Source organism: Hemiscyllium ocellatum, chromosome 26 (genome assembly GCF_020745735.1).
Source record: "Hemiscyllium ocellatum isolate sHemOce1 chromosome 26, sHemOce1.pat.X.cur, whole genome shotgun sequence".
Lineage (NCBI taxonomy): Eukaryota > Metazoa > Chordata > Chondrichthyes > Orectolobiformes > Hemiscylliidae > Hemiscyllium > Hemiscyllium ocellatum.
The window spans coordinates 14,412,212-14,439,677 of record NC_083426.1 but is presented as its reverse complement, the minus strand read 5'-3'; the positions used below and the strand labels follow the sequence as shown (position 1 = coordinate 14,439,677).

General features: G+C 40.6%; 1 protein-coding gene across 1 annotated transcript in view; it reads left to right on the top strand.

Annotated features, from left to right (window-relative positions):
• The window catches only part of LOC132828351 (solute carrier family 26 member 9-like), a 108,207-nt gene that overhangs the window by 19,619 nt on the left and 61,122 nt on the right, over window positions 1–27,466 (top strand). Inside the window, exons 2-7 of the mRNA XM_060845379.1 lie at window positions 14,339–14,473; window positions 15,311–15,450; window positions 20,467–20,577; window positions 24,032–24,207; window positions 26,369–26,533; window positions 26,627–26,779. Of these exons, the coding sequence (XP_060701362.1) occupies window positions 14,352–14,473; window positions 15,311–15,450; window positions 20,467–20,577; window positions 24,032–24,207; window positions 26,369–26,533; window positions 26,627–26,779 (867 nt within the window). The 5' untranslated portion in view covers window positions 14,339–14,351. The remainder of the gene's footprint in view (window positions 1–14,338; window positions 14,474–15,310; window positions 15,451–20,466; window positions 20,578–24,031; window positions 24,208–26,368; window positions 26,534–26,626; window positions 26,780–27,466) is intronic.

Sequence of the window (27,466 nt, the reverse complement as noted above, 5' to 3'; positions counted from 1 at the left end):
ATGTGGTGGAGACTGGTGCAATTGCAACATTTAAAAGGTATCAGGATGGGTATATGAATAGGAAGGGTTTGAAGGGATATGGGCCAGGTGCTGGCAGGTGGGACTAGATTGGGTTGGGCTATCTGGTCAGCATGGACGGGTTGGACTGAAGGGTCTGTTTCCATGCTGTACATCTCTATGACTCTATGGCTTTATGCCACTGTTTCTTTAGTCGCTGTCTGAGTCCTTTAACCCTATACTAAAATATTTAAATTTTATTTCTGTCTCTCCATTATTTGGTTCTATTTTAGTTTGCTGTACATTTTTTTTCTGTCTGTCTACCTCACCCTTGGTCAGTATTTCTCTCTATGTTCTCCAGTTTTTGAGTTGTCAAAATCGGTTTCTCTACTCTGTCTGTCCCCGCTACTTTTCCAGTGTTTGTGAGCTAATGCAAATTCAGTGGAATATGGTGATTCCATTATACGTTAATTTCCCTAACCATAGCTGGGAGCTCATTCCTGCAATAATTATTTCTGGAATGCTTTCCCTTTGCCATATATCTCATTTATAAGAGTAGAAAATCACTGAACCAAATAAGGAGGGGTCCTTCCAGAAAAAAGAAATACTTTTGGCTCAAAGCATTGGGGTTTAGAAGAATGAGAGGCAACTCCATTGAAACCTAGATTGTCTTGGGGGCTTGATAGGGTAGATATGGAGAGGTTGTTTCCCCTTCTGGGAAAGTCTAGGACCAGAGAACATAATTTCAAAGTAAGGGTTCACTTAAGACGGAGATGCAGAGGAATTTCTTCTCTCAGTGTATGATGTACCTGTTGGATTTTTCACCACAGACAGCTGTAGAGGCTGGCCATTAAGTGGATACAAGGCTGAGATAGATTTTTCAATCATAAGGGAACCAAAGCTTAAGGGAAAAGGTAGGAAAGTGGAGTCGAGGGTGATTAGCTTAGCCAAGATTGCATTGAATAGCAGAGTAAACTCAATGGCTAGAATGACTGACTCCTGCTCTTACATTGTCACAGAGTTGTAGCATACAGCATGGAACAGACTCCTCAAGCTGACCATGTTCCCAAATGAAACTAGTCCCACCTGCCTGCATTTGGGCCATATCCCTCTGAACTTTTCCCATTCATGCATCTATCTAAATGTCTTTTAAATGTTGTAACTGTACCTGCATCCATCACTTTCTCTGGCAGTTAATTCCAAACACGAACCACTCTCTGTGTAAAAAAGTTGCTCCTTTTTAAATCTTTCTCCTATCAACTTAAAAATATACATCCCAGTTAAGAGATCCTTGTAATTCACCCTAGCTTTGCCCCTAATTTTATAAACCTCAATAAGGTCACCCTTCAATCTCCTACACTCCGGTGAAAAATGTCCAAGCTTTCCAGTCCATTTTGGCATCTCAAACCCTCCATTCCTGGCAACACCATGGTAAATCTTTTCTAAACCCTCTCCAGTTTAATAATATCCTTCCTTTAATGGGGCAACCAGAACTGCACACAGTATTCCAGAAGAAATCTCACCAATGTCTTCTACATCATATGGCCATTTGATAATTGGCCCTATCAGTTATGCTCAGCTTTCTGAAAAATATCCTTAACCATACCTGTGATTTTCTGGCAACTTCTAACACAGGGCACTCACTAGTGCCCAGAGTTGAAAAAATGTAAGCGACCCTTATAATTCTTACCATCATTAATTTCATTATCATCACGGAAAATAATACTGCAGTAGCTGTCAAGGCAAGAGATTAATTCAATATGATTTCTTAACATGGCATGTCCCACAAGATGTCAAACATGAAGAGACTTAATGCTGTTTTTATAAAACAGCAGCTAGTAAGTGCTGCTGTCCCAGAAAAGTATTATTCAAATTAACTTTATTGGGATGCAAGGAACTTTGTTTTTGTAAAAATGTTTTGGTAAGGTAAAGAAAGGTTGTTGATAAGATTTCTATGAAGGAAAGAAAACATAAGAGAGAGTTCGAGTAAAAAGTGAGGTCTGCAGATGCTGAAGATCAGAGCTGAAAATGTGTTGCTGGTTAAAACGCAGCAGGTCAGGCAGCATCCAAGGAACAGGAAATTCGACGTTTCGGGCAAAAGTCCTTCATTCCTGTTCCATAAGAGAGAGTTCCTCTGGCCAGCTGTCCCAGCGTCGCTGCATGCGCAGAAATGATCGAGCAAAGGAACAAGGGAGCTCACCTTACCTGGATCATCAATGTTGAGTAAATGTCATATCCACTCTCCATGTTTTCCCTAAGTATAAGTAGTACTGTGGCTCAATTTGAATGGCAAATTAGCAGATTTTAAAGGGTCACCGTTCTATATGCATAGTTGCAACGTGATCTGAAAACAAGGATGTTCAATTTTAAAAGTGAGGTGCTGCTGTTCCAGGGTACAGAGCTTCTTTTGCAAAAATGTCAGGCACAGATATGTCAGTTTGACTCTTCCTGGCTCTGGATTAGAGTGGTGCTGGAAAAGCACAGCAGGTCAGGCAGCATCTGAGGAGCAAGAAGACCGATGTTTCGGGCAAAAGCCCTTCATCAGGAGTAGAGGCAGGGAGCCTCCATGTTGGAGAGATAAATGAGAGGAGCATGGGGGTGGGGAGAAAGTAGCATAGAGTACAATGGGTGAATGGGGGTGGGAATGGAGGTGATAGGTCAGAGAGGAGGGTGGGGGGAAGGTAGCAAAGAGTACAATGGGGGTGGGGATGAAGGTGATAGATCAGAGAGGAGGGTGGAGTGGATAGGTGGAAAAGAAGATAGGCAGGTAGGACAGGTCATGGGGACGGCGCTGAGCTAGAAGCTTGGAACTGGGGTAAGGTGGGGGAGGGGAAATGAGGAAACTGGTGAAGTCCACATTGATGCCCTGGTGTTGAGGTGTTCCGAGGTGGAAGATGAGGCGTTCTTCCTCCAGGCATCAGGTGGTGAGGGAGCAGCAGTGGAGGAGGCCCAGGACCTGCATGACCTTGGCAGAGTGGGAGGGGGAGTTGAAATGTTGGTCCACAGGGTGATGGGGTTGATTCTTCCTGGTTCTGCGCTCAATAGGCATTGAGTACCTGAGGTATTTTTCTTCCCTATCCCTGAATTATCCCTCCTTTGCACGCAGCAGCTCCAATATGATGTCTAATGATGTCTAATAAGCACAGCCTCCAAAAGAAGCCATGATGTAGAGATACTGTTGTAGGACTAGGATAGGCAAAATCAGAAGTCACATGATTCCAGGTTATAGCCCAACAGGTTAATTTGAACTCACAAGCGTTCAGAGTGCTGCTCCTTCATCAGGTAAAATGATCTCACCTAACAAGGAAGCAGCGCTCCAAAAGTTTCTGATTTCAAATAAATCTGTTGGGCTATAACCTGGGGTCATGAGATTTCTGTTTGTCCTAAAGAAGCAACAGTACTCTGATAAAAAATAGAGTTTTTCAATTTAACAGTGTAGCATAAAATAACAGAAAATAATAATACTGATGCAGAAACTGCTGCGTGAGGAATCACAAGGTAGTTAAAACTTTCAACTTGCCATTCCCATCCTAGCAAAGCTCTGTTCTCAAGTCAGAGAGGAGAATCGCAGAAAAACTGGTTTTAAGAAGTTGGAAATACAAAAGGAGCATAAAGGACAATAAAATAACAATAACTTAAAATTTGGTTTGGAATCAGCATGCCATTGATTGACTGCAGTGAAGGTCTTTAAATAGGGGTTTTAGAATTAGTAAAATTTGTTGGATGACTGAATCTGGGCCATCACAAATTTGATGTTTGTGCTGACTTTAGTGAGGCGCACTCATGGAATACATCATCACCACGTCATCACAGAGCCACCCCTCCAATGTCCAGGCCAAACACCATAATGGTCCTCCTATCATCAGTTAAAGCTGCCCGAAGGTGTGCCATGCAAAAATGTGCTACAATGCATTCTTCATTCCATATCTAGAATATCTTTAATATTTCAGTGCTTGCAAAAGACAGCAATTCATGATAAATAAGAAAGGCATATCTGAAGCTGTTGAATGTAAAGTTTGCCCATCCAAGCTATATGGTTGAATAATACCCTTGTGCCATTTAGCCCACTTTATGAGTAAACACAACATTCAGTGGAGCACCAAAGCACTTAGGTTTCCATCTGATTGATGTTGTTTTGAAAATGAATTTTTCAATGTTTTTTATTTAGCAAAAAGACATATTCACATCGGAAGAAAGCGTTCTGTTTATATACCACTTTCCTGACGTGTTGCAACTTAAGAAGTACAACAACCAATTTGCACACGGTAAAATTCTACGAATAACGTTAGGCTTGTGACTAGATAATTGGATTAACAGTTGATTCTTTGCCAGGATAGACTGAAAAATGCTCCTGCTCTTTCACAAAATAGTCCTTTAGAGGGACTATTCACCTGAGAGGGTTGAAGCAGTCTCAGATAAAAATTTCAACTGAAAGATATCACCTCTGATTATGTAGAATTGCCCCAATACTGCAGCATGTGAATTTCTCGAGTGGGTTACAAAGCAACAACTTTTGTATTGACAGGCAAGGTCATTACCAATAAAAGTATGGTACACACATAGAAAACCACAACATCTGCAATATGTTGATGACATGGGCATTTACAAGAGTAAAAACTACAGTCAATGTTATCAAATGAATGGTTAATGACCTTATTATGTTAAACCCATATAAAATGCTGGTTCAGCATCGACTGGAGTATTTGTTCGCCACTCATTAGGAAGGATGGAAATACATTAGATATTTTCACAAAATGGTTCCAAGGCTGAGGAATTTCAGTATTTAGAAGGGTTGTATAATTTGGTCAGGATCTGGAGGTGTTGTTGTTGGTGTTGGACTGGAGTGGACAAAGTTAGAAATCACACAACACCATGTTATAATCCATACATTTATTTGGAAGGACTAGCTTTCGGAAAGCTGCTCCCTCATCTGTTAGTAACTACCCAATGAAGGAGCAGCGCTCCAAAAGCTAGTACTTCCAAATAAACCTATTGGACTATAACCTGGTGTTGTGTGAATTTTAAATTTATATAATCTGTTGATATTCATATGGACAATAACGTTGACAGGAGATTTGACAGAAATGTTAAAAATCATGAGGGATCTGGGCAGAGTGGTGAGAGTATAGCAAAATTGTTCCCCTTAGTGCAAGGATCAACAAGAAAGCACAGATTTAAGACAATTAGCCAAAGAAGCAATGGTGACACGTGGAAATTATCTTTCACATAGAAGGTGGTTAGAATCAGGATGGCACATGCTAGGGATGTGGTGGAGGCAGATCCAGTTGCGGTTTCCAAAAGGGAATTGGAACATTGTCTGGAAATTGCAAGGCTACAGGGAAAAGGGAGGGTAGTGGCACTATGCAAATTGCTGCTGCAGAGGGCTAGAGCAGACACAATGGGCCCTGATTAGTGCTCCAATCAAATTACCAATCAGATCAAAGCACTCCCCACCACAATTTGGTGCTAAAACATTTCTTCTAAAATCCGTATTTTGTGTATCTGATACTCACTTTTAAGCTTGTGATTTCTTGTCTGCCAATGGAAATTATCTATGTTTACATTGCCAGTGATTTTATTGTTCTGAGACCTCTGTTCAAAGCCCACTCTTTTCATTCCAGTCTAAGAAAATGCAGCCGTATTATTCTACCTTTAGTTCACCGTTCCCAGCTCTGACCTGGATTAAAATTAATTGGTGCACTGTAATTGGATCATTTTTTTCTGTCACTACTGCTGATAGTGCTGTTCTCCAACACCAAAAATGTAACAGAGAGCAGCACCTATTTTAACTCACACTTGTTCATCAGGTCGAACAACTGGTTAATTCTAAGTGAAATTGTACTCTGTTTGGGAGAGGTGTTAAAAACTGCTGACTTGCTGTCAACCAGCATTATTTCACAACATGTGGAAGGTTAACCACAGTCAGACAGGACTTGACATCACTCTCCTTCCTTTGGTCAGTGAGAGTAGAGTTCTTCCTACAGGACGATGGAAATAAAATTAAAGCCACTGTGGTCTTATCACAGAGCTGCTCTCTCAGTAGAGAGAGAGAGAGAGAGTCAACTGATAGTGGTTTAACCTGAGGGTCACCACGCCTCAGGTGAAGGGAGAGGTTGAGAAGGAGAATCCTTTATGGTATCTTAGTTGGTGCAGGAATTTAACCCATCAGGGTAATAGGACAGAATGCAGAATATTGTGTTACAGCCATAGGGAAGGTGCAGAGGAATATCCACTCTAGTATATATCAGATCTACTCATAAGTCTAATAACAGCAGGGAGGAAGTTGTTCTTGAATCTGTTGGGATGCGTTTTCAAACTTTTGTATATTCTGCCTGACAGAAGCCGGTAGAAAGGATTATAAACAACTGGGAGGGGTCTTTGAATATGTTGTAAGATATCATTTGCCTGGTTAATAAGCAGAAAATAATTTTCACATGTATTGTCTCAGTACATGTGACAATAGTAAATCAAATCACTCTGTATTGCAAACTAGCCAGGTGAAAGTGAGTACTGCAGATGCTAGAGATTAGAGTCAAGAGTGTGGTTCTGACTGACATTCCTGATGAAGGACTTTTGCCCAAAACCTCAATTTTTCTGCTCCTCAGATGCTGCCTGACCTACAGTGCTGTTGCAGCACCACACTCTTGACTGCAAACGAGCCAAACTAAACCAACACCCTGGGGTTGTTCACTATAAATTAGCAGGACCAAAACCAAACGTAGATAATGTGGTTTGTTCCATGAGCTTTGATAAAGGACAAGTGTCACCTTCAGAAACAAAAGGAAGGTCTGTGATAACCTTTAAATAGGGGAAAAACAAACCTTTTGGCACTTATATCTTTCTTAAACATGTCTATATGCAAAATTAAATCATGAAGGCTTACTGCTAATTAAGGCAAGGTTTATATTCCCTTGAGTGATGAAGGAGTGAATCAAATTGAAATGTTTATGCTGCTTAAAGGAAAGAAAGGGCTGGATCGGAGCTATTACCTCTGCTGAGAGAAGTCACAAAGGGGACAATCTCTCGAGTTGAGCTATTCAGAACATTCTCCACAAAAAACAGTAGTGAACATTTGGAATTCTTCCACCTGAAACAATGAAAATTGAAAACTTCTAAACTTTAATTGATAACTTTTCATTAAATCAAGGAGTGATATGGTGGCTCAGTGGTTAGCACTATTGCCTCACAATAGCAGGGACCCGGGCTCAATTCCACCCTCGGGTAACAGCGTGGAGTTTGCACATTCTCCCTGTGTCTGCGTGGGTTTCCTTCAGGTGCTCCGGTTTCCTCCACAATCTAAAGATGTGCAAGTTAGGCAGATTGGCCATGCAAAATTACCCATCAAGTCAAGGGATATGCAGTCTAGGTGGATTAGCCATGGAAAATGCAGGGCTACATGGATAGGGTAGGGAGGGGTGGAGCTGAGTGGGATGCTCTTCGATGGGTTGGTGTGGACTCAATGGACTGAATGGCCTGCTTCCACATGGTAGATATCCCATTCTATGGGATTTCAAAAGTATTTTGAGTTAAGATATTGCCAGTGGAGGAGCTTAGAGCCAGGACTCCAGCGACCGATGGCCAGCGACAGTGTCTGGAGGAACATTGGATGGGAAACAGGAGGTATGAGACCAAGCCCATGGTTGCAGCTTGGTTGCGGTAGTAACAGCAACAATGGAGGCAAACCCATAACTGAGACCTTGCCAATGGCAAACAGCTTCTGGAGGTGCAGTGGAGGAGGAGCAGGAAGAAGAGAGAAAGATTAACTCTGTTACTGTAAAATCTTATATTCAAAGTTTCAAAATGGTGCTGGAATATAGCAACACTTCAGGATTAATATGCAAAAAGCACGTTTCATTGTATTTTTATGTTCATATGTCAATAAATCTAAATCTAAATCAGCCTTCATCTCAGTGAATGCCGGGACGGGTTTGAGGGGCTGAATTGCCTACTGACATCCTATACTCCGATAATCTAATGTATCTGGGAAGGTTAGTGCAACAGGCAACATTCTGGCCTCTCTCTAAAAATTAGGGATCACAATGATACCATTTTATAATTACTTGCAGCCACAAGTCAGGCAAAGCATGCAAATCAAAACCAATTTTGTGTTTTGGGCGTGACGAAATTGGTGTTTACAAGAGTTTCAGGAAAAAAAGAATCAGATACAGATTAGTTGTTTCACATTCTTTTTTAAACTCCCAGTAGTAAAGCATCCCATTCAGGAAATATGTGAAAAAATAAACAGTAATAAAATCCATCACTTTGTTAGGTTTGAAACCGGTTCAATGACAATGGATATGAGCCGTGCTAACTCATAGTTGCTCTTAAAAGGCAATAGTGGGTCATTTTCGAGACATGGGAATTGTGTTAATGGTGCTTCCACAAGGCTATTGGACAGGGACCAGGATTTTGACCCAGTGGAAATGAAGAAACTGAGAACAAAAGGAAGCAAATGATAGTGCTCCCACAATATTTCTGCCCTTGTCTTGCTATGAATTTACATGATGGTTTCATCTATTTCATGTAGCCACAGTCGGAGAGAAACAGAACAAATAAAGACCCTTCAGCCCATCCCATCCTTGCCAGTCTCAAACAACCATCCATCTCTTCCAATCCCATTTTCCTGCACTTGGTCTGTAGCCTTGTAGGCCCCAAAGGGCGGCACGGTGGCACGGTGGTTAGCACTGCTGCCTCACAGCGCCAGGGACCTGGGTTCAATTCCCGCCTCAGGCGACTGACTGTGTGGAGTTTGCACGTTCTCTCTGCGTGGGTTTCCTCCGCAGGGGGTATATGTAGGGGTATGGGTGGGTTGCGCTTCGGCGGGTCGGTGTGGACTTGTTGGGCCGAAGGGCCTGTTTCCACACTGTAAGTAATCTAATCTAAAAAAACACTGCTTAAACATAATTATTCTATTATGTTGAGGGAATATTCAATATTCCAAGGAATCCATGACTTCAATGACATTTGAATAGTTACCATGTGCTAGTGACTTCATCAAGCAGGCCAAGCAACACCACAGCACACTTAGCTATGTATATCCACAAATAGTTCATGCTTTTTTCACTGCTAATCAGAATAGATTAAACTAGATTCCCTACAGTGTGGAAACGGGCCCTTTGGCCCAACAAGTCCACACCAACCCTCTGAAGAGTTACCCACCCAGACCCATTTCCCTCCAACTAATGCACCTAACACTATGGGCAATTTAGTATGGCCAATCCACCTGACCTGCACCTCTTTGTGACAGTGGGAGGAAACCCACACAGAAACAGGGAGAATATGCAAACACCACACGTCACCCAAGGCTGGAATCGAACTTGGGACCCTGGCGCTGTGAGGCAGCAGTGCTAACCACTGAGCCACTGTACCACCCTAAATACATTATATTGCTATGGTAAATCTTAAAAAAAATTCTGCACAAGTAACCACATAGAAAGCACAAATAACATTGAGACCTATTGTGGCACCACATTCCCATTGATATAACTGACAGCAAGAATTGGCCCCGTGCTTCTGGTGAGAGTCAGACCCAAAAAAAGTGCCTGTGTTTATGCAAAAAATCTTCCAATTGAAGGTATAAGGGTTCAACCTGAGAGGTCAGTGTGGGCTCATGTTTAGAATGTTTTCGGCTGTTTGAAGTATGGTCACGGGCTTTTGAGACTGATAAGGTGAGAACACGTGCAGGCTGGGAGATGTAGAGCACCATGTGAAATTCTGCGCAATCTGTAAATGGACACCAGGAAAAGACAAAATAGTTGTCAACAGCTTAAGTCACAATCAAGACAACAGTTTTGGGTGTGTGATGTAGAATGTTAAGTTAGTCACGGATTCTAATACTTTGCTTTATTTATCTTTAGGGAAGGGCCCAGAGAAACGTTACAGAACTTTCCCTCGGGTTATAAGCTGGGTTGGGTAAAGTTAAAGATTGTTGAAGTTGGTTTTAATTTGGCAATTTAAAAGGACAAGTTTCTCAGGGTGGATTGGCTGCAGTGATAAGCCCCCAAAACTGAGTGCAACCAGCAGAGAGTCTAAGACCTCGCCATCAGAGTTACATCAAAGTGTCTACTCAGCCCATCAGAAGTCATCACTGGTCTGGGAGGAAAGGACGGGGCATTTGGAATTGTGATGTAGATTTGTAGTGTGTTATTGTTATTTGTGAACATAGATTTGAGAAAAAATCAATTTTAGTTTTCTGTTCTGTGAAGGTGACCTTTTTTTTAAGCAAAGGCCAGAAAGTAATTTTGGTCAGTGGCCTCAAGCTAGATTTTTCATGAAGGCATGTGATTTCAGGTAAAGGACAAGATCAGCTATCTCGGGAGTTAATTGCTGCACATTTACAAAGTTGGTTTTATGATTCAGAAATGGATGGATCATTGATAAGTTGAATTCAGAAAAAGAGAAGTCATTCCAACACAAAGACAATGTTGTAGTTTGCGGATGTCACCAAACAGCGAGAGTTTAGTTTGTAGTAGCCTCCAGCATGTCAGAGTTGCTGGAAATTTCCAGGCTGTCAGAACTTGAAAGGAGTATCCAAACAATCCGAGCTGAACAGAAGTCTTAAGCTGCCTCTGCAATTGAAGAAGAAAGGCTGGAAAGAATCATTTGAGTAAGAAATTAATGAGTTAAGATGGGAGTGATACCTTTCTAGGACTGAGTGGCTACAGAGGATATTGCTGAGAAGAGATGGACCTTAATTTTTATTGTTTATGTAAAGATCTTTCAATGCTGTGTCATGTATTGGTAACTTTTTTCACTTTTTCCTTTGCGTATTAAACAAACATTAGCAGGCTGCTGATGATATGTTCAGAGGCTGGTCATCATGGCAATCAAACTGCAAAAACTTTACCAATCTATCAAGCCAGGTTTCACACTTAGAACTGAATTGTCCAGTATTACCGTCAGCCGGGCTCATAGCAAAAGCAAGGTGAATATGATGGTTACAGTCTTAATGTGGAGACTCTCCTACGTATTCTGGCTCCATAAGCAGACAAGTTAAAACAGACCTCCATAGCCTTAATAACCACTTAGGTAGCTGTAGTACTTTAAGCACTGGGTAGCATCAATTTATTTGAAGCAAGTTTACAAACCAGTTAACATCAAAATAAGACCTTTTCTCAAAAATTCTTTCACTCGATGTGGAATTATGTGGAACAATCCCCCTTCCTAATGGCTACACATCAGCTGCACAAGCTAGCCTGTGTAATGTACACTGTTCTATAAGGAGTTTGGGTTAATGCTGAGAAGTGTATTAAGAACCATTCAACAGAATGATGCCTTGTCGGCTTGGGCAGATTAACAGCTCTGGATCTCAAAAGAGAAAAGCCCATCCTTCAGTCTCCTCATAGCCTTTGTAACAATGTATATTGTACCAAAGTAATGTGTCCCTGCTTACTACCATGCAATAAACTGCATCCTGTTTAAGACATGAGCCTCTCTAGTTAGACAACCTGAATATTCCATACAATACGGGACAAAACAGGCCTGAGAGATGCCAACCTAAAAAGAGGATGTTAGCAGTATTATTGTGACTGAGAGTGCAGGTAACTCAGGCAAAGTTCAGTGAATGGGTGTGAATCTATCATACATGGTGAGCTGTGGTGCATTTGATTTACACCAAACAGAAAAATGTGCAGATTCTACTGAGCTCAGGATGTAGAATTAAGAAAGCAACTTCTACTGACAACCAGTAGTTGAAAGAGCTGAACAGTCCAGAAGCCGGAAGAAAATCAATTTGTGGCAAGAATTAACAAGGCAGATTCAAAAGTTGATGCTGAAAGCATTTAGAGCTGGTAAGAGAAGTGTGTAAGTAAATGGGAGCTTTCAGCTACATGGCACTGGAACACTGGTCACACTTGGCAATTATAGTTTTCATTGGGTGTTGATGAACACATGACAACGAAAAGACATTGAAGGCAACTTGAGTAAAATTGTTATCTCTGGTGGGCAAGAGGAAAGCTTTAAAATATGGAGCACATTAATAGGCTGAGAAATGGAGAAGTAAACAAAATGCTTGAAGCTCAGAAACAAATGTTGTTGCTGCAGGAGGCATACCTATAGGAAGCAAAGCCAAGGACCAGAGAAGTAAGTTAATAACCAGTTGGCAACACAGAGCAGAACATGAAACCAGAATTAAAGAACTGAAGGAATGAATTTGAAGGCTAAGCAGAAAAAAGCCTCACAGAAGAAAATAATTAAGAGACTATTGAGGCCACAGAAGAAATTGGGAGATCAATTATTATCCATTATTGTAAAGTCAGGAAGAATTTATTAAGATTGCAGATAGTGGGACTCATCCAGAAAAAAGGATATAAGACAATGCGAATTATTTGTAATGCAAGAGACAGTGCAGGTCATTGAGGGAATCTGTTAAAAAGAATTGTATTCATCTTATAAAGCAGCAGATGACGAGGTTCACACAGTAAGGCCATTGAGAAACAGGATTGTCTTTAAAGCTGCAGGCAGTTGGGTATCTTCGAAGGAAGGGTCACTCGGATTTCCCTTCACAGATGCTGCCAGACTTACTGAGCTTTTCCAGCAATTTCTGTTTTAGCTTATGATTTGCAGCATCTGCAGTTCTTTCAGTTTTTATGAAACAAAATTGTTGTTGGAATTGCTGATGAGTCATTATCAGATTCATTACCACCCAAAGAGACTTTGACTTTGGAGAATGCCATTCAGTTCTTGATGGAATTAGACATTAGAAAGAACGATAGAGAAATCCTGAGAGGAAAAGGACCAAACTTATCACAGAAGAGCAACAGAATCCATTCAGATTGTAAAGTCCAAAAAGCCAGACAAACATGAGAAGTCATTAGGTCAGACAACAGGCATTCAGAAATAGAAACAATGGAGAAACTCAACAGATCGAGCTGCATCTGTGGAGACAGAAACAGTTAACATTTCAAGAACTTCATTGTGAATTATGCATCTATTCTTTACTCTCTTACACTCTTTGTGTTACAGAGTTGCTTGATGCATACGTTTAATCATACCTCTTGAACCATGTAGTTTCACTGATGTAAACTGTAATCTCCCACGTGATCTCTACCTCCCAACCTCCCTTTTTTTTTTATTCATTGAAGGGACGAGGGTGTCACTAGACCAGCATTTAATGCCTATCCCTAACTGCCCAGAGGGCAGTTAAGAGTCAACCACATTGCTGCGGCTCTGGAGTCACATGTAGGCTAGACCAGGCAAGTTAGCAGTTTCCTTCCCTAAAGAAAATTAGTGAACCAGAAGGGTTTTTCAAGCAATTGACAATGAATTCATGGTCATCATTAGACTCAATTCCACACTTTTTAAAAAAATTCAAATCCCACCCTTGCTGTGACAGAATTTGAATTCAGGTCCTTAGAACATTATCTGGATCGACAGCCATATTACCATTCAGCCACTCCTTTCCCCTGTAGGAAACCATTAGGATGGTAGAATCTGTAGTCTCCTATTTGTGTGGACAATACTTTGAAGCTGCCTAGAGTTATCCCATACTAGCCCAGGCACGAAAACATTTGATATTACTGATCGCTAACATTAACACATCCCTCAATAACAATTCAGCCTCATCCCTTGCATATATGGACTCCAGATAAAAGTAAAACAGAAATTTCTTTACCCAGAAAATGAGTAAAGGTGGATCTTGTGACAACAAGATGTAGTTGAGTAGAATAGTGAATTGTATTATTTAAGGAGGCATGACTTGGAGGCAAGAGGGAATTAAAGTTCTCTTTATAGAGTTAGCTGCAGAAGTGAGCAAGAAAAATAATCACTATCATGGACTAGTTGGGCCAAGTTAAATGAATAAAGAGTTGTATTGATATAGTGCCTTGGTGACCGTAGAAGATCTCTAAAAGCTTTACAGCCAATTAAATATTATTTTGAAGTGGAATACACATAGTGAAGTGAGAATGCTAACAACTGAGTCAAAAACAGACTGGATGTTTTAATGTGCACTCATTATTGAGATGAAATTTGGCAGAATAGAAGAAAGAATCAGGCACAGCCTAAAGCAGGAATTCAACCTTTCATTGCTACCTGGGATGGATGTCACAGATTCTCAACGAATCCAGTCAATCCATCATTTAGATAGTCACTTGGTGAGAGGGAAACTTGATAATTAGAATCAAAAACAAAGGTTGTTGGAAAAGCTCAGCAAGTCTGGCAGCATTTGTGAAGAAAAATCAGAGTTAACGTTTCGGGTCCAGCGATCCATTCTCAGACCTGAGCAAGGGTCACCAGCTACTTCTATTTTTGTTTCTGATTTACAGCATCTGCAGTTCTTTTGGGGCTTTTTCTATTATCTTGATAATTAGTTTTCATTATCTGCAATTTGCTTTCTCTGCAGAGTTTTGGGCAAGATGCACGTCCGCCCACGTTATATTGTTGACCGCTCAGCTTATTCAATTCCGGATTTTGATGAAGAATACCAGAAAAAAATCAGGAGCTACCCCCATGCACAAAAAGCAAAGAAATTCTTCAGGTAAATGGGAATCATTTAAAATAACCTTCTCATTTTAAACTTTCACAACTAACCAAAATGAATACCGTTTTTCTGCATCTGGTGTTATTGCCAGGTTGCCTCCTGGTTACTTTAGTTTGTTGACCAATCTCAATGCTTCCACCATGGTTCCATTGACTCTCAGTAACTCTAAGCATAAAGGAAAACAAAGAAGGTCTCATGCTTGAAACGTTTGAGAGGTATATTCCAGTTATTATGGCTCAGGCCAGAACCTACTGGACCTTGGAAAACTACCAAATGGATGAGATGTGGTCTGCAGTGACATTATGATTGGCGATTATATCCCTGTGCTGGAGAGAGGGGCAAGTAATCAGCTATCACCCATCTAATGATGCCAACTGACTACCAATTCTCACTGTTGCAATTTGCTGTGTGTGATGACACAGTGGTCCCTATGTCTGGGCCAAAAGGCCTGTGTTCAGGTCACTCCTGCCCCAGAGGTGCATCATAACATGTCCAACAAGTTGATTAAAATAATTATAGGACGAGATTACAAGAGAGTTCAGTCTCGCTTCACTACTTTGTGGAATATTCTCTGGTGTGGTCAAGGATTATACTAAATAGCAAGCTTGAGGGGCTGAATGGCCTCATCCAGCTTCTAGCTTTTATGAAACACTTCTCAGCACCAGAAATCTTTTTTGTAAAATAATCTGCATACAATTTCAAAAGTTCTAAAGTCTGTGTTTTTTTAAGTCCGTAAACATGGATCGATTGCTTCCAAGCATATATATGGACAATGTATTTTAATGCTATCCAATCTGACAAAAGGATCTGAACATTTTTTTTCCTATTCCCTAGCTGCTCAACAGCCAGACTCAAAGCCCTGCTCATTCAGTTCTTCCCAATAATTGCATGGCTGCCGAAATACAATATTAAGAGGAGTTTAATTTTCGATATCATATCAGGTATCAGTGCTGGGACTATCCAGGTCCCTCAAGGTAAGAAAGCTTCTTCTTTAGACTGAACTCTGGCAATATTTTCATGCCAATGGACTGACATGGAAAAAAATGAAGAACGTAGTTAATACTTCAATCCAGTAATAACAAACTCACAGCATCTAGTACACTTTATTGAGCCGCCACATCTTTCCTTTTCATTATGTAATGGTTTCCCTACGGCTAATCACTTAGAGTCACTATGTTGGGATGCCATTGAATTCCACATTTGCGTCCTTCAGATCCATATCAGCAGCATTGGAACAGACACACACGAGCAGGTCATTCAACACTTTTGGGATTGTTTTACATTCATTCCCCATTCTGTATCCTACCCCATTGCTTGCCTTAACTCCATAGCCTCTAGTTTTGTTCATTGGCTGAAATCTTTTGATCTTAGACTTAATTAAGTTGGGATTTAAGCTGTTCTTTGTGGGAGAGACTGTTACACTTTCCTTTATGTGAAGAACTGGTTTCTGGCCTCTCTCCTGTGTGGTCCAGTTCTGCTTTTAAGGTAATGTCCCTTGTCCTTAAACAGTGAAAAGTATTTCTCTATATCCAACCTTTCAACATCTTAAAAACCTCAATTAAGTCATTCCTTAATTATTCGTATATATTCCAGAGAATATGAGTCTAGTTCACATGATCTCTCTCCATTACCAAAGCCTTGGAGTTAAACATGGTAATCTCATCATGGTAGCATTCGAGAAAAGCAGCAATGAACAGTTTCCAAGACTTTTATTGCCTCTTTAAAGTGTGGTGACTAGAACTGTACACAGTTCTCTCATCATGACTTAACCAGGCCTTGCTACAAAATGTCCTTCCATTTATATTCTAGACTCCCAGTTTAAAAGGCTGAACATTTCATTACCCTTTTTGATTTTTTTATTTTGGCTGACCACAACATTTTAGGGATCTGTGTAGACAGACCAGGATATCACTTTGTATCTATGTTCTACTGTAGCTTTTCACCATTTAGAAAATACTTGGGTCTACACTTTATTGTCTTCAATATAAATGATGCACTAAGGGGAAGTTCCATGTCTGACCAGATGAGGACTCAAGAGTCAGCTTCTCTCCCCCTTGATTAAGTCTGGGTGGGAAGGGCTCAAGACTGTCTCCCTGCCCAGATGCCATTTTAGGTCTTCATCTCAGCTAATAAGCAACACTTAGGGCCATCTTGTGTTAATATTCACTGGTAACAGACAGGGGATTCACTGGAGTTGAACCCTGTTCAGCTTCTTTGCGACGTCAGAGGGGAGGCTCCTCATTCAATAGGTGCCTGATCAAGAGAAGGAGGACCTTCTGAGAGTCAATAGAACAAAAGAATAAAAACAGAAGAGAAGTACAGTACAGGAACATGCCCATTCGGCCCTTCAAGCCTGTAGAAATCATCATGCCCTAACTAAACTAAAAGGCAAACTTTCTACCCTTATTTGGTCCATATCCCTCTATTCCTTCCCTATTCATGTAACTGTCCAGTTGCCTCTTAAATGTCACCAATGTGTCTGCTTCCATCACTTCTCCTGGCAGTGTGTTCCAGTCCCCTACCACTCTCTGTGTGAAAATCTTCCCTCGCACATCTCCCTTAAACTTGCCCCCCTCTCACCTTGAACCTGTGTCCCCTTGTATTTGAAACTTCAACCCTGGGAGAAAGCTTCTGACTATCCACTCTATTTATGTCTCTCATAATGTTGTAGATCATTATCAGGTCTCTTTGCAGCTGCCATCCTTCCAGTGAAAACAATCCTAGTGTTTTTAACCTCTCTTCACACCCAATGCCCTCAAGACCACACAACATCCTGTTGAACCTTCTCTGCACTCTCTCCGAGAACTGCACACAATACTCCAAATGCGGCCTAATAAGGGCTTTACATAGCTGCAACATGGTTTGCCAAGTGTTGTACTCCATGCCCCAGTCAATGAAGGCAAGCATGGAGTGCAATAGATAGATATAGGACAGATGTCAGAGGTAATTTCTTTACTCAGAGACTAGTAGAGGCGTGGAACGCACTACCTGCAGCAGTAGTAGACTCGCCAACTTTAAGGGCATTTAAACAGTTATTGGATAAACATACAGATGAAAGTTGAATAGTGTAGGTTAGATGGGCTTCAGATTAGTTTCACAGGTGGGCGCAACATCGAAGGCCAAAGGACCTGTGCTGTAATGTTCTAGGTTCTATGTTTTATGTTCCATATGTCTTCTTTTTCATCTTGGCCACCTCTGTACCCCTACCCTTTTGTCCGATTCCCCTCTTGCTCCCAGCCAGAGTCCTCCCGTAATTTCCATCCCATCCTAACTTACCTTTATCCAGGATTCAATAATGCTGTCTGGCAAAAACTTTAGTGGTACAAATGGTAGCAGCCATTATCTCCAATGAAGAGCTTCTAACTGACCAGCAGGTCTCATGGGTGAAATTGCAGCCCTAGTCATTTTGGAGGTGGGGGAGGAAGTGGGGGAAAGTATCCTGGAATGAAATGTCCCCTGCAGGCCCAGGAGCCCCAGCAGCAGAGTTCCCATTGTCAGCTATTGACTTCCATCAGGATTCCCAAACGTCTGGTTAATTGGGTTGCCATCAGACTTGTTGGTACGCCCCCCCCAACACCAAACTAAATTCTGTCTCATTATTGTGTAATTGGAAAAATTACACAATGTTAAGTGGATAATTAACACCGTGAATACTTGAGGCCAGATATCCTTATGGAACACCTCTAGTCATGTGTTTTCAATTTTCGCAGAGCTGTTCTCTCTGAAACTCAACCAGGTCATAATTCTTTAATTTTATCTTTTTTCAATGTGGGACCTTATTTAATACCTTCTGAAAGCTCATACAAACAACATCTGTAGACATTCCCCTGTCTTCTAAAAATGACTCAATTAGGTTTGTTTGACATGACCTAATTTTTATAAATCCAGGTTGGCTCTATCTCATCGGCTCAAATTTCTTTTGGAACTTGATCACTCCATTCTTAATTATAACATCCCCACAACAGATGCTAGATTGACAGGTCTATAATTTTTTGGTTTCTCTCTTCTACCCATTTTAAATGATGGAATTACATTTTCACTTGTCCAATCTAAATGGAGGAAACTTTGGAAGATTAAACCCTGAAGATTTGCAATTTCCTCATGACTTTCTTTGAAACCCTGGGGTGGAGACAGTCAGGTACTGTAGATATAGTGCCACCACTTGTTCTGACACTACTTCGATCTATTTACAGCATTTCAAAGTTTTGTCTGGATAAATATTCAAAAACAGACTCTTCTTTAATTTCTCCATGTGCTGAAGCAAAATCATAAATCTTACAGACCAAAAGGTAGCATTTCATCCTGAGCCCCTAATCTGAAATCGTTGTCCGATCCAAAATTTGGATATGGTTCCAACTCAGATTTCCACTGTAATTAGCAACAGACATTCTGCTAACTTTTTCCCTTGTTTACCTGTTCATTGCAATGAATTCCTATTGCCAGTAACATATAACATATAAACTGATTTATCCTATATTAACATTGTTTGCTTAAATGTATTGATAAGAACCTTACGTTCCCATATGTCTTTATGTGGTCTGACCAGTGTACTGAATTCATTGTAAAGCTAGTTTATACGCCATTTAATTGAACTATTTCCAAAGCATTTCAGACCTAAGTGATTGGATGCCAAAAAAATCATACATCGTGTGGTGTTGAGATATGATAAGGTAGTATATAAATTAAAGTGTTATTATAAGCTATCTTATTTTTTGACTATATGATTATCCTAGAGTTCCATTGTGAATATTACAAACGTTCCAACATTCTTAAGCGAACATAGAGATCCAAGTAAAACAGTTTGTAAAAGAAAACGATTTAAACTTAAGAAAGGGGCTGGTCCTTGGCAAGCTGAATATTAATCTGGGTTTGCAAACGTTCTGGTGCAACTTGTAATTTTGCTAAATCATCCAACAGCACAAATCGTTCATTGATTACACAGGAAAGGAGACTCCAACATTACGGAATTGCTATAAAATCTGAATTCCTTTGAATGCCTTAAGTCATTTAATTATAGAGAACTTGTTTACTTTCACAAAAATATATTTATTCATCAAAGAAATCTTTATCTTAATACTGTTACTAAAGCGATTCAGACCCATGGGCTTTTTGTGTCCAGTGAAGAAAAGAAATGCTGGGGTTTGACTTTCACAATAGTTACAGCTAATCTAAAAGCATTTCTCAATTATGCTCAGTATGAGGAACAATTTACGTATATCAGAGGCATCGGGAGAGTCCAATAACTGAGTACAGCCCCATTGTACTTTGGCAGAAAGACCTTATGTGATGGTTGGTCCCCAGTTATAGAGAACTAGTTATTAAAAGAATATGCTATCTTTTGGTTTTGTACCTAAGATAGCATGTAAGTGGCCACTTGTAAACTTTTCACTGTACTCGTGCGAGTACATATAACAATAGTGCTAATTCAAATTCATGCAATGTGGGCATCGTGGGAAGACTAGCATTTTCTGCCCATTCCTAACTGACCCTAAACCAAGAGGATGCCTTGGTCATTTCAGAGGCCAGATAAAATCAATACAAACACATTAGTGTGGGTCTGGTCTCATGATAGGCTAGCTCATGTTTCATTCCCTGAAGGACGTTAGTCGACCAGGTTGTGATATGATTGTTGATGTGACTAACTTTATAATCCAAATTTATGAATGAAATCCAAATTCCTTCACATGTCCTTGGGCAGAGGGGTGAGTGGCAGTGATGGTGGAGTGGGGAGGATTTGAATCTCATTTCCAAATTATTCTGTACTTGTGCCATCTAATGGTATTCCCGCTCTGTCATCTCAACATCATATTGTGTAGTTTAGAATTAGGGAGAAGATGATGAGAAATTGTAACATTTATTACAAGGACATTCAGCCATATTGTCAATGATGTCAAAGAAGAAAATATGCTTTTGTTGTTAAATGCAGTGATGTAAACTCTAGATTTAGACCGTAAGATGTTGTTTGAATTAAGATGTGTTTTCTTTAATAGGAATGGCATTTGCCTTACTGGCCAGTCTCCCCCCGGTCAACGGACTGTATGCCTCATTCTACCCTCTTCTTATCTACTTCTTTCTTGGAAGCATACATCACATGGTCCCAGGTTTGTCTATCCTGCTGATTTTTTTTATTCTTAGCTGAAAACAGTTTGCGTTTTTAAACACTTGATTGCAAGATGATGCAATCCAAAGCGAATACCAATCTTTTATTGCAAAAGACACTTTTGGAACAAAGGCAAAATACTGCCATTGTTGGAAATAAAAGCAGAATATCCTGGAATTATGCAACAGGCCTGGCAGCATCTGTGGAGAGGTATACAGAGTTAATGTTTCACATCAATGACAATTCCTTTGAATGCTTCACAGGATCAGATCCTATCTGTAATAACTGAGTTATTTGTTTTTTTTAAATTATGATCTTATTTCTGTTGCCTTCATTTTGACAATGGGTTTCATTCTCACTTCCTTTTATGCTTCAGTCAACAAACCAGTTAAACGCAAAAACAAAGTGACTCTCTGTTCATGCTATTCTTGAATCAACAGGGGAGGTATGTAATCAGAAGATGAATTACAATGAGCTAGTCAGTGCCAAAATGTAAGGTTAAGCTAATGTTTCAGGTGCAGCTTTTAGAAGAAAAACAATTCTGGTGAAGTATGGCATTTGAAGGATGTCCTCTTTCAGGCAATAGCTGAGGTATTGTGCGTTTCTAGCAATTCTGACAAAATCAGAATGTATTTCCCTAGAAGTCACCACCATCCTGACTTGGATCTATGTCACCAATCCTTCAATGTCATTGTACAGTAAGCCTGGAATTCTCTCACTAATAGCATTGTTGTGCATACCTACACCATTAGGATTACAACAGTTCAAGAACACTGCCACCATTTTCTCCAGGGCAATTAGGGATCAGCACCAAATGTTAGCCCGCTTAAGGATGCTTAAAACTCATGATTGAATTTTTTAAAAAGCTCACATTTCCAACAGACGTATCAGGTGTTTCTCTTTCTCAGGGGGTGGTCTTGCCTGTTAACTTTTCCCCTCAGCAAATTTCTTCATAAAATTCTTCCTGGCGCAACCGGAATTAGTTTGTGTCAGAAATGCAAATGGGAACCAGTGGGGAATAGATTTTCATCACAAATATGAACTGCTGATTGATGCATAATCACAACATAATCACAACTAAGAATACACATCATGTGTGGCAAATTTCTAAAAAAAACTACAAGAGTGTTAAAGTAAATATAGTTCCAACGCGAAGGATTCATCAACAAAAACAATGTGTACAGCACCATTAATGTAGTCAAATTAAGATGCTTTTTAAGGAATGTTTGCCCAACAAATTTGACAGATGTACCACCTCATTAAGACAAGTGACTCATTCTGGTCTGGGGATTTCAAGGAGCATCTTAAAGATTTGGACAGAGAAAAAGAGGTGGAGAGATTTAGTGTGGTGATTCCAGAGTTTAGGACCTCAGCAGCTGAAGAAACGGCAGTCAATGGAGAAGGATGTTGTGAAACTTGAAAGGGATCAGAAAAGATTTACAAGGATGTTGCTAGGGTTGGAGGGTTTGAACTGTAGAGAGATGCTAAATAGGCTGGGGCTATTTTCCCTGGAGTGTCAGAGGTTGAGGAGGTTTATAGAAGTTTATAAAACCATGAAGGACACGGATAGGATGAATAGCCAAAGTCTTTTCCCCAGGTTGGGGGAGTCCAGAATTAGGTTTAAGGTGAGGGAGAAAGATTTAAAAGGGACCCAGGGATAACTTTTTCACACAGAAAGTGGTGCGTGCATGGAATGAGCTGCCAAGGAAGTGGTGAAGCTGGTACAATTGCAACAGATAAAAAGGCATCAGGATGGGTACATAAATAGGAAAAGTCTGCAGGTATAGGGGCCAAATGCTGGCAAATGTGACTAGATTAATTTAGGATGTGGTTGGCATAGACGCGTTGGACTGAAGGACCTGTTTCCATGCTATACAACTCCATGACTGTAAGTAATGAAAATCAATACATAAGCGGCCAGAGCTGGAGGTGCGCAGAAACCTCCGAAGGATGTCAGGGTTATAGAGTTAACAGAAACCAAAAGTAATCACTTTGATCACATGAGTGACATGACCTCTAATAAGCTCTGAGCCATTGCTCAGCAAGTTGAGTGCAGTTGCTTCAGCACATTGGGTTTGGTTTTTGGAAAGTCATAGAATTATGTTTTAGATCCAAATGCACTCTAGGTGGCAAAATGACCTCAAGTGGTGATATGGGCAGGATGTAAAGAAAAAAATCATTGGTTTCTAATGCACGCATGTGAAAACATAGCCATCAAGCAAGTCCCAGATTCATGAGAGAAAAATAGAGAAAGCATCTGAAGAAGAGTCATATCAGACTCAAAATTTAAATCTATGTCTCTCACCACAGATTCTGCCAGATGTGCTGAGTTTTTCCAGCATTCTCTGTTTTATTTCAGATCTGCAGTATCTACAGTATATTGCTTTTCTTTGAGTCCAATATTCGTGATACAGATTTGTGGAACCTGTATTCCTTCTAAATTCTCCAGCCTCTGGGTAGACATCTGATGTCCACATGGGGTGGTGGCTGGAGATTATGGAAGTGAATGTGATGACAGTTCAATGGATGCCCCTCAGAGCAGCTTATCTGGAACATTAGGAGTAGACATTATCTATCCTCTCCTGAAGAGTCCAACCTTGCAGGAGGGGCAAAAGTACAGAATTTTCAAGTGTTAATAAGAGAAACATCATCTGTAAGGTTCATCTTTGAATTTCTGAGATATTCCAAACCAATCCAGACGTCTGCCATTGGGCCTGTTTGCATGCATGAAATGGGCACAATGGTGACCATTCTTACAGAGTGCAGGTTTATGTTGGAAAAAGCCCGCAGGCTGCTTTTAAATTGGTTGTGACTATTTTGTCCTTGTCACCCACCTGAAATGAGACTTTTGTATCCATTTTCAACCTGAATGCCAAATTTTCTTCAGACTGGTCAAAGATCTCTGTCAGTATGAAATTACTTTGGAGGTGGTTTAGAGAAAGATCACTGGATTGATTTACAGAGATGAGGAATTTGTCTTATGGAGAGAGATTGAGATGTTTAGGACTAACCTATCTAGAACTTAGAGAGGTGAGGAGATCTAGTTGAGGTATACAAGATGCCAAAGGAGATTGACAGATTAAGTGTACAGTGGATGTTTTCTTGAATTGTAGAGTTATCTCGAATGGCAGATCACAGTTTTCGTCTAAAGGGGTGGCAGATTTAAAACAGAGGTGAGGAGAAACTATTTTTCTCAAAGGGTTATGAATCTGTTGAGCTCACTACCCCAGTGTGCAGTGGATGCAGGGATCATTGAACCAGTGAGAACCTCACATCACCTCATTTCGAGTTCCACTGTCAACATTACATGTACCATAGAGAAGGACATAAAATTCGGCATATGTGGGAAAGCTCTAAAGGGGGTGGATAAATGCAGCACCAGTCAGGACAATGCGATGAATCAAAATATCATCTTGCAGGTTCCTCACGCTCATCACTCTTCATGTTTCTAACAGGTACCTTTGCTGTGTTAAGTATTATAGTTGGGACCGTAGTCCAAGCTGAGGCTCCCATTGAAAAATTCCAACACTTCAACGAAACTCTGAATGAAACCGTCACAGATGTCGGAGCTATGAATGAGTATCGCATGAGAATTGCAGGAACTGTAACCTGCTTAACAGCTGTAATACAGGTAAACAATTCAGAAATAGCACCAGCAGATGGAAGCCATTAAGATAAATCAGATTGAAAGCATATTTCATCTCCAAGGGGAGTCATAGTTTTAATTCCTCTTTTATTCGATGTTTGCTTTTTTTTAAACAAAATATGGGTAAGAGGAACAAAAGCAAGTTGCTCCATATGCTGGAATTTTGAAATGAGTGCAGAGTGCTGGAGAAACTTAGCAGGTCTGGCAGCATCTGTGGAAGAAGAAACAGAGTCACATTTTGTATCCAAAATGACTCTATTTCAGAATCCTGATGAATAAGAGTCACACCAAATGTTAACTCTGTTTCTCTCTCGGTAGAAAAAGTGAACAAAATGCAAAAAGTAAGACGTAGTCACTCTGGCAGCTTCTGTGGAGAGAAAAGTAGACTTACTGGGCTGATTTTATGATAGACGTTGGGATCCCAATGTGCCGGGGGGGTCCTCATCCCAATGGTGCTTGAGCCTCCTCTTTCCTTCTTCCCCACACTCCCCACAATATGCCGCCTGCAGGATTTGGCCAGAGGGTGATAAGATACTGGCTGTCCTTGGGAGAGCAGACTGGATAGGTAGGAGGAACAATTGGCTGTGGGCAGCCAGCATTACAATTAAGACAGTGGGCACCATCAATGAAGCTGGAGGACCACGTTGGTGGCACACTTTGTTAAAAGTAAGTCTGGCTACAACACTATGAAGGAATGCCATGCGGCTACAATTACGGTCTACTGCAGTTGGTGATGGGGGGAGGCTGGGAGCAATGGTTGGGTGGTAGATTTAAAGGAGGTATCAATGGTCACCATGAGTCAATCTCTCACAGGTGGCAAGATCCACATACAGCAGTGAGATAGTGGTGGGGGAGGGACATTAATAGACGGAATACTCCATCTCCATTGAAAATGGTCATTAACTGGACCCTCAGCTCAAATCATTGCCATTCCATTTTATTTCAGCAAGATGCTGAGTTTTTGTCCCCACTCACGCTGGTTACATCCCCCAAACCAGTCAATTCTCCCAGCAACCCAAACCTCCAATCCAATATCCACAGCAACAGGCCATTGGCCTCACATCAGAGATGGAGAAAGTTAGAGATGTAGTCATTTTTTAAGCAATTACTGTGGTAAGGGAAGGGGAGTGAAGAATGCAAGGCAAGGTCTGTGATAGGGTGTGAGGTAGGAATGACTAAACATCACATGAAGGATGGCCCAAGGCCATAGGATACAGTAATTGGACATGAAACAAGAGATAAGCCTACAGCAGTTGTCAATGGAAATGAAGAATCATAACTAACAGGTGCCAGCCATAACAAAACAAAACTAATTAAAAATCTGTTCTAAAAAACATTTTAAAAATCTAAAGGCTCTTACAGGTCAGTGTTAGTGTCCCTAACCTCAGAACTAGGGGGCCCATATTCAAGTCTCAGCTGTCAGCACATCTCTGAACAGATTGATTAGAGAATGCCTTGATCAGGATATAAGGGCTCTTGTGGTGTAGTGGGAATGTGCTTCCTCAAAGGCCTGAGTTCAAGTCCCACCTGCTCCAGAGGAAATTACAAACATCTTTTAAAAAAACCTAGAAGATACTACAAGCAACCAGGGGAAATGCTATCAGACAACTTTCCATTTCCTCTTGAACATGTATGTTTATTAACTTCAAAATTAATTTGAATGAGGAAAAGGTTAATTGAATAATAGTGAGGCAGCTGGTGGTAAGGAAACCTTCAGGAATACATCTAACTAGAACTGGTTAGAACCAGAACTTCACACAGTAACCCATTTCAATAAACAAAGAACAACCAAAATTTGTGGCTGTCCATCTGTAATTTCATGTGAGCTGTGTGATTTGATTGGCTATTGCAGAGCAGTAGATAAGATCAACCGCATTGCTGTAAATCAGGAGTCATGTGTAGACCAAATGGCACATTTCTTTCCCTAAAGGACATTTTTTTGAATCTGATGAGTATTTACGAAGCAGCTGGATGATGATTAACCATTGCTGAAACTAGCATTTAATTCCAATATTATTAAACTGAATTTAGATTCTACCAGCTGCCATTGTCCCAGGCCATTGACCTAACCTCCAATGACATTACCACTATGTCACCTACTTCCCATAATGCATTGAATGATAATCTTCCTTTTGTTACTTGACAGATTTGCTTAGGCTTTGTTCAGTTTGGTTTTATCTCCATCTATCTCTCTGAGTCCTTCATCCGAGGATTCATGACAGCAGCTGGGATACAAATCTTAATCTCAATATTGAAATACATCTTCGGGCTGAACATTCACGCATACAGTGGTCCACTGGCGATAATATATGTAAGTAGTTGATAATCAGCCATTAACAAAATATTTTCATTTCTAAGTTTTGAATTGCAGCCTAAGTGATCTTGTTACTTTTCTTCTAACCAGACATTCATTGACATCTGTAAACACCTTCCCAAGACCAATGTAGCATCACTGATTTTTGCTATAATTACGGGTGTGCTCCTGTACATTGTCAAGGAGATTAACGTCAGATTTAAACACAAGCTTCCTTTCGCCATTCCGATGGAAACTATTGTGGTAAGTAAAGTTTTAGAGCTCATTTTTCTTTTAGTGGATTCACATTATAACTAGTCACCACACTTGAGAGCTTCTAAAGTTATAAGTGGTTTACACTTGAGGTCTGAACTGCTCTTCCAACAGTCATTGATTGATATGTTTTCGCATGAATCAATGAATAAACTTATCACTGAATTTGATTTTGGAAGTTCAGACCAGGAAGGTCCCCATCCTTCTTTGCCCTGTGCTGATGTTAGTGGGCTGGTGGTGGAGGAAGAGCAAATTGAACTTGTTGGCACAATTTTGACTGAGTGACTGTGAACGATATCTGTTCTGCTATCAATTACGTAGCTTTCTCAGCAAAGTCAATGGGATCAGTTGCTCGATAGGACAGCACTGGTGCATTAGGCAAAAGAGAGGACTGCAGATGCTGGAAACCAGAGTTTAGATCAGAGCGGTGCTGGAAAAGTACAGCAGGTCAGGCAGCATCCGAGCAGCAGGAAAATCGTTGTTTTGGGGCAAAAGCCCTTCATCAGGAATAGAGGCAGGAAGCCTCCAGGGTGGAGAGATAAATCCCTGCTCCTTTTCCAGCCCCACTCTGATCTAAGCACAGGTGCATTGCTGAAAACAGTGGCCTGTTGCTGAACCTTTTTGCCTTGGCACTCATCAAGGCAAACACAAGATTACCAAATTTCAAATGACCACGAC